The sequence below is a fragment of the Castanea sativa genome, chromosome 6 (assembly GCF_040712315.1).
Source record: "Castanea sativa cultivar Marrone di Chiusa Pesio chromosome 6, ASM4071231v1".
In the NCBI taxonomy this organism is placed as follows: domain Eukaryota; kingdom Viridiplantae; phylum Streptophyta; class Magnoliopsida; order Fagales; family Fagaceae; genus Castanea; species Castanea sativa.
In genome coordinates, this window is record NC_134018.1 from 50,658,424 (window position 1) to 50,672,958 (window position 14,535).

The 14,535-nt window shown below is 32.5% G+C and overlaps 1 protein-coding gene across 1 annotated transcript; it reads right to left on the reverse strand.

Moving 5' to 3' along the window:
- Positions 1-10,080: 10,080 nt before the first annotated feature.
- On the reverse strand, positions 10,081-13,959 carry LOC142638174 (putative aquaporin PIP2-6). Its single transcript, XM_075812186.1, has 4 exons — positions 13,589-13,959; positions 13,064-13,359; positions 10,700-10,840; positions 10,081-10,465 (listed from the first exon to the last, which is right to left on the reverse strand). The coding sequence occupies exons 1-4, from the start codon at positions 13,854-13,856 to the stop codon at positions 10,382-10,384; spliced, it is 789 nt and encodes a 262-aa protein (XP_075668301.1). The 5' UTR covers positions 13,857-13,959; the 3' UTR covers positions 10,081-10,381.
- Between the last annotated feature and the right edge of the window lie 576 nt (positions 13,960-14,535).

The following is a 14,535-nucleotide window of genomic DNA, read 5'->3' on the forward strand; positions in this document are numbered from 1 at the left end:
AATTTTAACCCTACACATCAAATGTGTTTAATTTTTTTAAATTCAATGTGATGCCACATCAAATGTTTACACTTAGTCTAGTGTACACCATTATTTAGAATCATGTGTAGCCACATTTCATATCCTTTTATAGTGTTTAAACTTGTAGTACCATGAAACAAAATACCCTCCTTTGAGATCGTGAGGCATGTACGCGAAGATGAGGTGCTTGTTCACACTACTTTAAACCGATAATGGAGGCCGTGAGATCCAACCCTTGTATCTCTCTCCCACTAGAAATTTTAAAACAAGTGGATTGTCTTGAAATCATTGTGATTTTATCACAATTTTAACCCTACACATCAAATGTGTTTAATTTTTTTAAATTCAATGTGATGTTACTAAGTCATGTCACAATAGCATAATGAACATTCGCGCAATCACAAAGAAGTTTAATCATGTAATCAGTGAAATAAATACCCTCTGTTTGGAATGCAAGACTCGAAGTCAAGACAAGGTATCTATTCACATTACAATAAACTTAACAAAAGGGTCATTTTAGCACTTCCACTGGTTATTTGGGTTTTTCTTAAAATATTGTGATTTCATCACAACTAATAACCTCGCACTTATTGAAGACTCTAATCTCATTAGAATCACTAACTAAAATGGAAGTCCTAAACTATTTAGGATTCCTTAAACCCTAATGGATCAAAAATTAGTTATAAAGAACTATATCCTTAATTTACTAGACAAAGTATTCTAATCTCATTAGAAACTATATAACTTTAATTAGAATTTTAATCTCATTAAAAACCTCTAATAAAAATAAATTAAGGACTCTTAAGCATAAAACAATTTAGGACTAAGAGTTCCATTTAACTAAGATTTTTGATCTCATTAGGTCTTTTAGTTAGAAAATGATTAATAAATGTCCTTAACTTTTAAGGACTATAAAATTAATCACATAGCTTTGCTTTTTTATCAAAGTATTAACACTTAGTCAAAAATAAGTGAAAATTCAAAATTTAGTGCCTTCGATCAGTCGAACCTATTATTCGATCAATCAAAAAATGAAGAAATTCATCACAAAGGTTCTACCTCGTTTGATTGATTCTTGATTCCTGTTCGATCAATCAAAAAGTACATTCGATCGATCGAAAGGAATTCTCAATTGATCGAAACAATCAAGAATTTCATCATAGATTTTTTGCCTAACTTGATCGGTTCTTGATTCCTCTTTGATCAATCGAAAAGTACATTCGATCGATCGAAAGGAATTCTCGATCGATCGAAACTCGCAAAACTGAATTTTTCCAGAATTTTCAGGTAACCGTTTTTGGCATCTTCATTGTTTTTCCATCAAAAACACTTTTGATTTTATCAACGAAGATTTACAGATCAAACTTTAAGGTTTTCAAGATTATTATCAAGAACCCTAATAATGCTAGACATCTTGAAAACATAATCCTAATCTCATTAGGAATAAATTTCATAATCCTAGCATTAACATATGGTTCGATCATAAAAATATATCCCTAGACTAACATTTGTACATGTTCATCATTCAATATAAAACAATTCAATCATACATGTACGTCTAGTGAAAAATATAAACTAACAAGCATTAATAGCAAGTTGTGTAGGTAACATGGGTCTCACAATATTCATAACATAATATTCATCCAATAACTATGCCCAATTGCCAATTATATCCAGACTGTGCGAAACAAAAGTTCACACTGTGGACATGATGCAATTGTCTCATATCAGATATCAATAAATACACCGCACTTTATGAAAGAAACAACCATAGCCATTACGAATCATGTCTGACCCATATATATATGATATACAGATTCAATGGAAAACAACACATGTTCATCATTCAAGATGACCAACAAGTATAATTGTGATGTTGTCTCATTATCTTGATATGTATGCATCCATATATATAATAATATATTATAGGATTCCAAGAATGCAAACATTCAAGGAAACTAAAACAAGGTGAGCCATTAAGAACATGCACTCCATGCCAAGCGGTGCAAAAAGAATCCAAATGATGCAATAACATCCAAAAGGTGCAAAACATCATTCATGCACAGGATGGTTACATTCAATAGTTAATGACTATATCCAAGTGATATATATCATTGGCCATAAAGAATCCGCATATACAAGATGATCATCAAGCCAATTACAATTAAATGATCTTTTAAAGCCGAGCGGTGCAATCAGTTAATTCACGCAAATGACAATTATTGACTTGATGCATAACATGGAATTGGTCTATTGAATCCTTATAGATTAATTCTATATTATGACATACGGATTCAACCTTTTGCCATATCAAACTTCATGAATACGGCACCATTAAAGCATGAAAAGGGTTTCTTTGATTCTAAAACTTAATCACATGTTGTATAAGCATGAGATGAAAACCTGGCTTTGATATCAATTGTTGAAAAATTTGGTTTTGTATCTCATACAAAACACACAGCGGAAGCAACAAACATGGATCTATTTCATTCATGATTGATAACATGCATAATGTAAATTTCAGAATTTAAGAACAAGATAGTGTATCTTGGTGCGGTGAAATTCAAAACAAAATATTAGAAGTACTTGAGAACACTTTTAATCTTCACTCCAATTCCACTTTACGCCCAAGAAGTGTGGTCTCTCAATTAGTTTCCAAGGGAGAATAATTGAGTAGCTTCACTCACACATACACACCATTTCACAATGATGTCTCTTTTTTCTTTTTTTTTTATAAATTTTTTTTTGTATGTTTCTCCATTTATAACTAACTGATTATCTAACTGAGCTGGCCTATTGGGTCTTTCCAATTAAGTTTTAGTGTGTGGCTTGGAGTGGAATCAAAAGGGACCAATAAGACACTAGCTCCAATGAGCCTTGGGCTTTTCTGTCAACTCTTGACAAGTCCAAAGTTACCATTAATTATATTTAATACCACTATATAAATATAATTGCACTCTAGAACTTATTAATAAATTATATCCCAAGACTCTAATAATATCATTTGACCTCTTCATGAAATATCCATAGTGAACAATAATAAACTGTCACTTTTTAAACAACTATTTTATCCTTGAGTACCCGGTTTAATCTTTTAGTTATTCACATTTATTGAAACTCAATTTCAATAAATATAAGCTTTAGTAACTCCTTACTAAAGTGGGCGCCCTAAATAACCAGTTCTCATTAAACTTATCTCAAGGGGATATTTCGTGTTTCTATAAAAAGAGATTATGGATTTTATCTAGAGAATATGCGTTCCCTCAACACTACGTGTGGTTACCTAATATACTGAGGTTTTGACCGTGAATATTAGATCTCACTTCTGATATATCAAAGTAACCTATATTTTATGATTAGGTTCACTGCCCTCTCAGGATTAAGAGTCTATGAAATTAGAAGTCGTGAGATTAATTATTTAGGTGACAGTTGTTGATTGAATAATTAATCTTACAGCGGTCCAGTTCAATATGTCTTAACTCTTAAGACACATCAACACATCAACTAGAAGTCTCCACCTTCATAATCGAGACAAATCATCTTAATTGATATGTTATAGTTTTCACAGATGAAATGCCCAATTTCATCACCGATTACGAACTACATTTTAAGTTTACAAGGAACTTGTGATTTACATATTCTGTGACTAAATCACATATAATGCATCTCATGGACTATGTATAATGTCCCATTAGTTCATTTATAAATAGCCTCATATAATTAAACAATTTAATTATTTATGACATGCCAATAAATTGGATTTTTTAGAGCATAAACCCCAACAGAAGCTTCCTCCCACTGCGCTGGTCCTTTCCTTAGGCACCATTCCTCTCAGTCGGGCCCTCATAAGATGCTACATCACCTCTCTATTCTCTTCTCGAGTAGACGGAGTCCTTGGGTCGGATGCACTTTTACAGGTGGGTTCATGCATAATACCCCACCTCTTATTCTTCTCGGTCCTTGGACACCCCACAATTAATAAATACCATAGCTTAAATGGTCATTGTCTCTTTTGGCAATGTTGGACTTAGTTATTAAATAATGGGTTTTCAATAATGAATTTGTCTTGAAAACTATTAATTATAATATTTATTTTGACAAAGAGACAAGTGAAGATTAGAATTTTTGAAAGATTAAAAAATTTTACACTCTTAAACTACCTCAAACATAGTAAAATGTGTTAATAAAATATTTAATATTTGAAAAAGAGTATAATATTTTTTTAAAAACAAATTATTTATTAAAATTTTGGGTCTTAATTAAATTGTTACATTGTAAGAAAGATAGACAAGACATTATACCGACCAATAGAAGTTTTTTTTTTTTTTTCTTTAAAAGTGAAGACAACTTACTTTTTATTATTATTTTTGTGCAATACTATAAGACAAATAGATAAATATATTCTAGAGGGGCCTTCTCCAATTTGGGACCTTAGGTCATTACCTAAATGGCCTAATTAATGGTTGAACCGCTCCTGGGGTGACTTTGAGTCCCCAACCATTCTCATCTCTTCTTGCTCTACTAAGGTCCTCGAAATTGAAAACTTGACCTTCTTGTCCGACCAAGAGCTGAGTGCAACTGATTTTTTAATTTTTAGTAAGGGGCAACACACACCAAAACTATAAACCTTAATTAGCCAGTTGTCCGTCATTGTTGCACGAGTAAATCTAGAAACACAACCAAATTTGCAATATGTTCAAGTGTCAAATTATGATTGGTGCACTTAATTTTTTTTCTTCAGCAAGTAGTTATGGTGGTGGTGTTATTTGTCAGTGTTGAAATCTAATCATAAGTTGACACCCAAAAATGCTGTGATATGGCTGTGCATTTGCACTGTACCCCATCCTTCCAAATCATACAAATTGTGTCTGTGGAGTATGTACCTTATAAACCCGACTCATACAATAATTTCTTGTGTGTGTTAAGTGTTAACCTCATTAGTCAAACCAATGGGATTGTGTACCTAGGAAAAGCCCAAGGACTCGTTAGTTTTGTTGGGTTGCCTTCCACTGGTGTTGGATTTATTCCAAATATGAACTTTTTTTTTGGTAAACACTTAGGGCCTCGTTGTGGGTCAAGTGTAATATGAATATATTTGCTAGTTGGGCCTCGTGTATGCAGAATTGGGCCCTGATGGTGAGCCTTGGTCGTGTGGAGTCGTATGCAAAACCGAAACACCTTGACCTTTTGGGCTTTCAAAAATTTAGCTAAAAAAGAAAAATCATCAATAGCCTTAAATTCAAGCTTACTAACAAATAATCCAATGAAACTTGAATACATTAATACCCAAATCCCCTTTCCTCTCCCTCCTTTCAAAACATACTAAAATTTAGAAGTAAACTTTTAAAATTTTTCCTTTCTTTCAATTTTATTATGAAACATAGTGCTACTATGTGATTGAGTTTCTAAAAAAAAAAGGCAAAAAAAAAGAAAAAAGTGATTGAGTTCCTAAAATCTGTAAATTCTCATAGGGAAAATGTTTCTTTTCAAATTAGTTTAAAGATAAACTTTTCAAACTCTTTCTATATGATTTAGTTTATATTTTGTTTGGGCAGAATTGAAAAGATTCTCTTGACAATTTGGGCTTTGGCTCAGGTGGCCCTTTAATTTTTCGATTGTAGCTTATGCATTGTACTCATACTATTGATAATTAGTGCACTCCTCACTTCTCAATTCTCATCTCATAGGGCTGCAATAAGTAATATTAATTTAACTTTAAATGTTATAAATGTTTATTTAAAATATGTTATTTTTGCCCTTTAAAATACAAAGTTACTAATTAAGTTTTTGTATTTGATTTTAAGAACTCATTTTTAATTGATTATATGACTAATCAACCTTAAGTAACATTTTATTAATTATATATATTGTAAGCGCTCAATTGTACCTAGACCCAAAAACGCACGTAGGCTCAGGCCCAATGAACCTTAAACAATGAAATTTGTAGAGTATGGGCTTGCAATCTAGTTTAGGGGTATTGAAAACGTGACAAGCAGGCTATAATGCCACAATCTTTGCAAATGATAAGCAAATATGACAAGGGAACCTTTTCGGACGTAAGCCGAGAACAGTTTTTATATTACTTCTCTTTTTATGCCAAAGTTACAGTTCTTAGTTTCTTTTCTGCTTCTCCCTAAAAAATCATCCTCCCTCTCTCACCACCTTCTTCAAGTCTTTTTATAATAGTTGGAAAGTTTTTATCCTACTGTTCAGGGGTCACTCCCCCATTAATGCGGCCAGGGAGGTAGGTGTAGGGTCTTTAATGTAGAGGTGGTAGCCTTTTCATAAGATATTTCTCTCACATCGTTGCGTCTGGAGGGCGCCTAAGTCCCCCTTTTATCCAACGGTTTTTACGTAACCCTGCCTTGATCTTTCTGGCGAATTCCAGGGTCATCGTGGGTCTGTCCGAGGAGATATTCGTCCTCGGACTCTCGACTCATGGCCGAGTTATGGTTCTAGGAGGCTTTTTAGTCTAAACAAACTAGCGCCCATCAACAAAGCCCAATGCCCAACTACTTACTTAGGTCTTTCTAGTCCCCACATATATATATATATATATATATATATATATATATATATATATATATATATATATATATATATATTACAAAAACAACCACAACAATAATTGTCAAAAAAATTATGTAAGCAATACATGCATTTGGTAAAGAATCTATTATTTCTATATAATCAATAATTGTTATGTTGCATTTTGAACATTATTATGATTATTTTCATTGTAATTTTTCTATTGTATTATTTCATTCTATTATAAAATTTTTTAATGAATTTATTGTTAACTTATGAAATTTAAATTATTTTTTGTTATATTTCTTGTAACAAATTTATCAATAAATAGATCCTCATAGGGATTTGTAGGGATGTGGCACTAAAAATTCAAGTAAACATTGGACCTTAGATTGGGACAGGCCCAAAATGTGTCATTCAAAGAAATTGAGCCCAACTATGGAAGCAAACACCCCGGAACAAGGGTAAAAGATGAAGCAAGAAATCATCAAAAGTACCCCCAAGATCCCAAACTCCAGAAATCGACTAAAGAGGGCCCACCACCCTCAGTCCAAGCATGAATGGACCACTTGAACCATCCGAGGTAAATGCCCATAGACGAAATACCAAAGGCATCCCACCGAGGTACGTACAATATCCAAGGACATCTAAACTACCAAAGACATCCCATCGAGATAGCATAGCATCCGAGAAAGCCCTCTAGATTTTCCTGATAAATCCATCGTGGTACATATAGTGTTCAAGGAAGCCTTCTAGATAAATCCACAACAATTCACTTGACACAATAACATTTAATACAACAGATAACTTATCAGAATAAAACAAGAAGCCCAAAAAGTCTTTGTTCATCATGACCTTAAGAAAAGAAGAGCCTAATGGGACAGAAGGCAACCCAACCAAATCAAGACAACATACTATGGCACATGCTAGAGAAGAAAATAAGGAGAATCAAGCACCAAATAAGGATGAAGAAGAAGGAGGAGGAAGTGTATAAAAAGGAAGAGAATACAAATGAAAGGGGAAGAAATACACAGAGTGAGAATTGTAACAATGAAAATCATATGAATAAGAGCCTTTTTACATTCTTTTATAAGAGTGAGATAGTCTTTGGATTCTTGTGCAAATTTCCCATTGAGGATTGATTTAAGTCCATAATCTAAATTAATTGTGTTTTTAAGCAAGCAATCATGCACCTATTAATTTCTTGCTTCCACAAGATTCAATTACTTTTTATGTATTTTTAATTTTTTTTAATATCCAAATTAGTATTTTCAATTAGACATTCAAAATTAAAAATATTTACAAATAAAAGAACCACCATCTTAAAATATAAAATCATAATATGAAAATATTAAAATAAATTTGAAAGGATATAAAAATATAATCTAATTGATCAAATGTAATATTGCAACTTCACTTAATACAAGAATCACTCAGCAATCTTAATGTGCCTAAATAAATATGAATTCATATAACTAGATGAATTAATACTGAGTAAAGCAAGATTTATTTAATATAAAGAACCAAATATATAAAGAGATGAATTTTTGTTTTAATTTTTTAATTTTTATAGTTTTAATTATTTACCTTGAGTAAAGCAATGCATGGTGAGGGAAATTAAAATTTAATTTCCAATTTTTAAGATGCCATTAGACATAGATTGTTTGGTATGTGCTATGTGAGTGATTGATTTTGACACTCTGCCATGTGTGAGATTTCTTACAAAAATTTTAAATTCTAGTTGTGAGAAATTGATTGTCAATGATTATTGGGAATACTCACATTGTTTTTTTTAATCAAATTAGAATTCAATTGGTATGCAATTTTGAGGTTCTTTTGAGGGATAAGTAAGAGCGTAGAATACTATGCTTTTATTCAAATGAAACGAATTATTCGCTCACAATTAAGGGGCTTTAAGATGGAGTTCCTAGGAAATGGCCTAGAGTCGGCCGGCCTTGTATAAAGTTCTACGGGGTTTTCAAGGTATCAGTGCAATAACTATTCGTTTCACTATTGCGTAAAGCTCACAAAGTTATTTGCCAAATGATTTTTCTTTTTGAAAGAAAAATTAATTTCATGTGCTTCTACAAAAAAGCACATCACCCTAATTTACTTCAGCTTTATATCCATTTTCTGCAATCTCTTGTTGCAAGAGCAGAAAAAACAGCTACCTTGCTTTCAGAAAATAAAGAGAGAGAGAGAAGGTAGAGACTGATAGATGCTAATGGCACGTGCATGGGCATAGTATGGGAACATTGTATCGTAAATTTATATTACTCCTATATTAGAAGCCACGTAAATGGCACAAAAAAATTAGTTCGTAAATTTGCTAAGAACAAATGCTATCAGACAAGTCGGGTAATACTCACATGGAAAGTTAATTTATATGCTGATTTTCCAAATCATGCAATTATATTTTTAGATTAAAGCCACAAAAAAAAATTTATGAACTGATTACTAGAAAAGCATTTTATTGATTATTGATGGAAGCACTTGTAATTAAACAGCAATGTTGAATTGAGCCCATTGATATCTTTTGTTATAGCAAAATAGTGTATAACTTATGCACATGCATGGTACAATTAAAAAAAAAAAAATTACATACATAAATGGGTTCAAATTATACTTAGTATAAGAGTTACATATTTTTTAAGTCATAAATGAGTTTTACCCTTTCTCTCTTTAATTTCTTTTTCTATTTCTGGATATACACGTGAGTTTACTATTTATTTTATTGGGTTTTTGATGATTTATATATATATATATATAAAAGACTATTCATATTTTGCACAACATTAACAGACTAGAACAAATTAAAAAAAAAAACTTAAATAGGACGCATGACACAAAATTAGATAATAATTGAAATCTAATTTAAAATCTAATTAAATTTTCTTTCAGTTTTGACTTTAATTAATTATATATATATATAGATTTTTTATTGGGTTTTTGATAAGTTATATATATATATATATATATATATATATATATATATATATATATATATATATATATATATATTAGACTATTCATATTTTGCACAACATTAATAGACTAGAACAGAGTAAAAAAAAAAAAACTTAAATAGGACTTATGACACAAAATTAGACAATAATTAAAATTTAATTTAGAATTTAATTGAATTTTCTTTCAATTTTGACTTTAATTATACATTTAGATTGAACTGGGGATGAATGACCTAGCCCGACATGACCCACAACACCAAATCTATTGTATTTGAAAAGTGCTGTCTGTTTACCAAAAAAAAGAAAAGTGCTGTCTAAGATACCATGTAATGTTTAAACCGCTCTCATGTCCTGTCCTTTTGTTATTATCATGTAAATTGCTCTCCATGTTTCACTTAAAATAGCCATATTAAGCAGGAGTTTCTTCTTTTTTGGGTTCAATTTTCATGTCATCTGATTTTACATCTTTTTCATGATGATATATTGAGATTAGATTTCAGTAGATTGCCTTTTCAACGTACTTCTATGTAATTCTTCCACTAGGCACTATGAGCAATTTCAGACATTAGAAAGTGAACACTTGACCGCGTTGCTCAAACCGTACTTTAAATCATAAAGAGTACAAAGTGCCAAAGACATATTGAAAACAACAACTCACAAGTAAATTCAAAGGCAAGTGAATAGAGGGAAGTTAAGAGAGCCAAAGAAACATTCATACACAAGCATAAACACTCCTCCATTATTCTTCAAAAGATATCAAATCCTTCTTCCAATGTCATTTAGCTGGAGGACCATGAAGAAGGAATCAAATAATTAAGGCTCTTTATTAATCAAACATGGGGGTTGCTCTTAAATGGCCCAAGAGCTTACGCAGCACCTGCACTCATCACGAATTGGTGGTAGAGAGCTGCAATGGTTGCACCAATGAATGGCCCAACCCAAAAGATCCACTGGAAAAGAAAATAACATGTATTTAAGATACAGCATTTTTTTTTTTGGGTATGAATATTGACACTGATATGATACATATAACAGAGGATCCATAGTCAACTCCAAATTTTTAGAACTTCTCATGATCATCATTTTTGTATATATACTATGCATATAATGAGATGATACAACAAAGAAACAACTTTAGTAATAATGCAGATAATCAGTAGTCTAAGTAAGGAAAGTGTACTAACATGGTCATCCCATGCCTCAGCCTTGTTGTAGATAACAGCAGCACCAAAACTCCTAGCGGGGTTGATGCCAGTGCCAGTGATTGGGATGGTGGCCAAGTGAACCATGAACACCGCAAATCCAATGAAAAGTGGTGCCAAAACCTTCAATTCATTACAATACACAATTTGTTAATAGAATAATATTGATAGTATAACTATAATCCATAATCATTTGTGGCTAAGAAATAGTCCAAGGCTGAGGGCACAAACTAAACAGATCTTTTATTTTAATAGATTAAATATAATTTGATCATTTTATCTAATTGCTCTTTACCATTGACTTAAGATAAGATATCAAACTTTTTTTTTTTTTTCGTTGATAATTGTTATTTTATGTGTAATAGGTAGTGTGTAATCAAGGACGGACGGACCCCCACCTGGGTCCAATTTTTATTTTTTTTATTTTAGTTATTATATATAATATTTTTGTAGTTGGGCTCACTTTAGGCCCTTTTACTCAACAAGCCTAGCTAGCTTCACCTAAATAGTAACTATTTAACTCAAAAACTTAACAAAAACAATAAGAATATTCACAATTGTGATTTTATTTTAGTAAAAAAAAAAAAAAAAACTATTTTACCACCAAAGAACCAAAAAATCATGTGTTATTAGAAAAGTTAAAAATAATTTTTTTGCAATTACAACAAATACCAGCTAATTGTAATAAGTTTTTAAAAATAAAATACAATATTTTATTAAAATTATATTTCTTCATTCAATTAAAAAACTCAAATTCTTTCTCTTCCTTTATTATTTTAATGAGTTGTTTATATTATTTTAAATGAAGTGATAACAAAAATATAACATTTGATATTAAGTGTATTGTAAGAGTATTCTCATCAGCTCTTTTATAAAAAATGTCATTTTGACACACCAAAACTCTACTTTATTATTTTAGCACATCATTTTACAATACACCATTTATCACATGTTTTATTCTTCAATCCCATGCATTAAAATAATATATACATAATATTAAAATATCATTAAAAAAAACTTCAAACAGTAATATATACTACACAGCCCACCACCACCACCACTGCCTATAGCACACCACCACCACTGCCCATAGTAGCCCATATCTACAACCATAACCAAAACCCAAAATCAACCAACCAACCCACAACCACCGACCACCATAGCTAAAATCCAAAATCAACCAAACCACCAAAATTAGCCCACACCTATTGCCATAACCCACCAACATCAACCCATCACAGCCATAGTAGCCCACCCACCGCCATAACCCACCATCAAATCACAACAAAACCCAAAAAAAAAAAACCACTGCCATAGAGATTGGCCTGCCTTGATGCTCCGGCCTGGGTTTCGTCGGAGAGGGAGGCAAATGTTTAGCCTGGACTTCCTCATCGACAACATACAAGATCCCCGTCGTACACCACTGCAACAACCACAACCGACACCACCCCATCCTGAACTGTTGATTTCAGCTCTCTCCACCGAAGAAGACGAGGAGATCGTCAAATCGGTCATTGTCGGCAAAATCGCTTCGCGGGACCCTTGTTACTCGATGGGAATTGTGCTATGCTTCAGATCGGCGAGCAAAGATCTTGAGAGAAAGAGAGAGAGAGAGAAGAAATGAGAGATACCTCAGGTACGAAAGAAATGATAAAAAAATTTATGAAACATGCTATAGTGCCATTTCATTTATGAAACCGCACTGTAACATGTCTCAAAAACATTTGAGATATAGAACATCTCATGAAGATAGAAAATTGGTATTTGGTGTGTCAAATGCCAAATATTTGGCATTTGACACACCTGATGATAATGTTCTAAAGTGAAGTGGTAAAATAGATAAAATACATTTTTTAAGTATTAAAAATTAAAATTTTTAGCACCACTATAAACGCTCTAACTTTAACCCAAAAAAAAAAAAATCCGAACTAGCCTAGTATTAAAAAAAAAAAAAATTGTTTTGTTTTTGTCTTTGTTAGTAAATAATTACATCTAGCTAAATGTATTTAGAAATAACGATTTTAAGTATTTATAATTTTTCAATACTATATAGTTGCTTATTTGAATTTTTTTTTTCTTTATACTCCGCTAGCTTAAAATTCTAGATACATGTAATTTTAGTGTTAGCGTGTGAGTGTATTCCTTATTTCACCCCTTGTTTTATTTATGTGTGTGTGTGTGTTTGGGGGGGGGGGGGGGGGGGGGGTGTTTATAAAAAAAAAAAAAAAAAAAAATTAAAATCCTAGGTAGGTCCATATATCTTTCCAATTTTTCTTTTACTATGAAAAAAACTCTATGGTTTTAAGTTTATAGCGAACTGGAATCTCAGAATGTTAAGGTACATGCCGCAGCAATGGAATCTTTAGCTTTCCTCTTGGGGTCAGTGGCAGAGAAGACAGTGTACACAAGCACAAAGGTCCCTATGATCTCGGCGCCCAATCCAGCGCCTTTGCTGTACCCATGAGAGACCATGTTCGCACCACCACCATTCCTTTCGTAATAACCCTTCTGCAAGGCCTTGACGATCCCGGCACCACTGATGGCTCCCAAGCACTGAGCCACCATGTACATCACGGCTCGGATCAGCGACACCTGACGAGCCAATAGGCACCCGAATGTCACTGCTGGGTTAATGTGACCATCTACGCACAAAACCAACTTTTAAAGTTAGCTAATAGCTAAGCCTAAAATCCATGTAAGAAAACAAAGAAAGAAAAACCCACCTGAAATATTTAACCAAAAACAACCTTAATTATCTGAAGCTTAATGCAAACTAAATTGTAATGTTTAACTTTGAAAGCAAAGGAAGCAAACCTTAACAAAAGTGGGAAAATAAGTAAGAAAGAAAGAGAGAAATGAAAACCCACGTACATGAAATATCAGCAATGCAGTAAGCAAGAATGAAAATCATGCCACCAAAGGCCCAAGCAATCCCAAGATGGTCAAGACCACCACAGGCGTCACTAACATGGCTCTTGTAGCCAATCACAGTCAGCACCGTGACATATAGAAACAGCAAAGTAGCTATAAACTCAGCTATCAAAGCCCTGTAGAAGGACCACTGGGATAGCTCCACAACATGGAAAATCGGTACTGAAGCTGGGTCGTGGTCGTCTTTGGCTGAAACTTCCCTGGCCATATGAAAGGTTAGGAGAAAAATGAAAAAGGCTGAAGCTTTGGTAAGTGAGTGAGAGAGAGTGTTTGGCTTTGGTGTAGAAATGTGAGGCAGTATAGAGGTTATATAATTGGAGAGGAATAGAAGGGAGCGTAAAAAGGACAAGGATTTTTGGTTTAAAAGTCTAAACAGAAAGGATTAGCATTTGATTACAGCAAATTGAGAATTGAAATCAGGTACTAATTCTTTGTTTCTTTCGCTTCCACCGACCCCACATTTCCTCGTTTCTTAGAGAAACTTTCTCTGCATTTTCTGGCAAGTCTTGTGCAGCACTTACTATACGCCTTTGATCATTTTTGTTTTATTGTTTATATGATGAAAATAGATTCTTCCACTGCTTTTGGAATTATGCTAGTTAAGAATAAAAATTATACTTTCTTTTATATAAAAGGTTTTAATTCTGATCACTTAAAAAATAGAAATAAGGGTTTTAAATGAACCAAAAGTTTAGCTAAAAAAAAACCTTATTTATGTTAGCTTACGTGAGTTGTTCAAGTTGTAGACCGAACCGTTCTCATTAGAGAAGTTGATGAAATGCTAGCAGCAACGGTGGCAGCCAAAGAAGATAATAATGGAAATGAAATTGAAGTAGATGAAGAAATTTAGGGTATTGTGAATTTTTTGGAACTATTGATAAAAAATG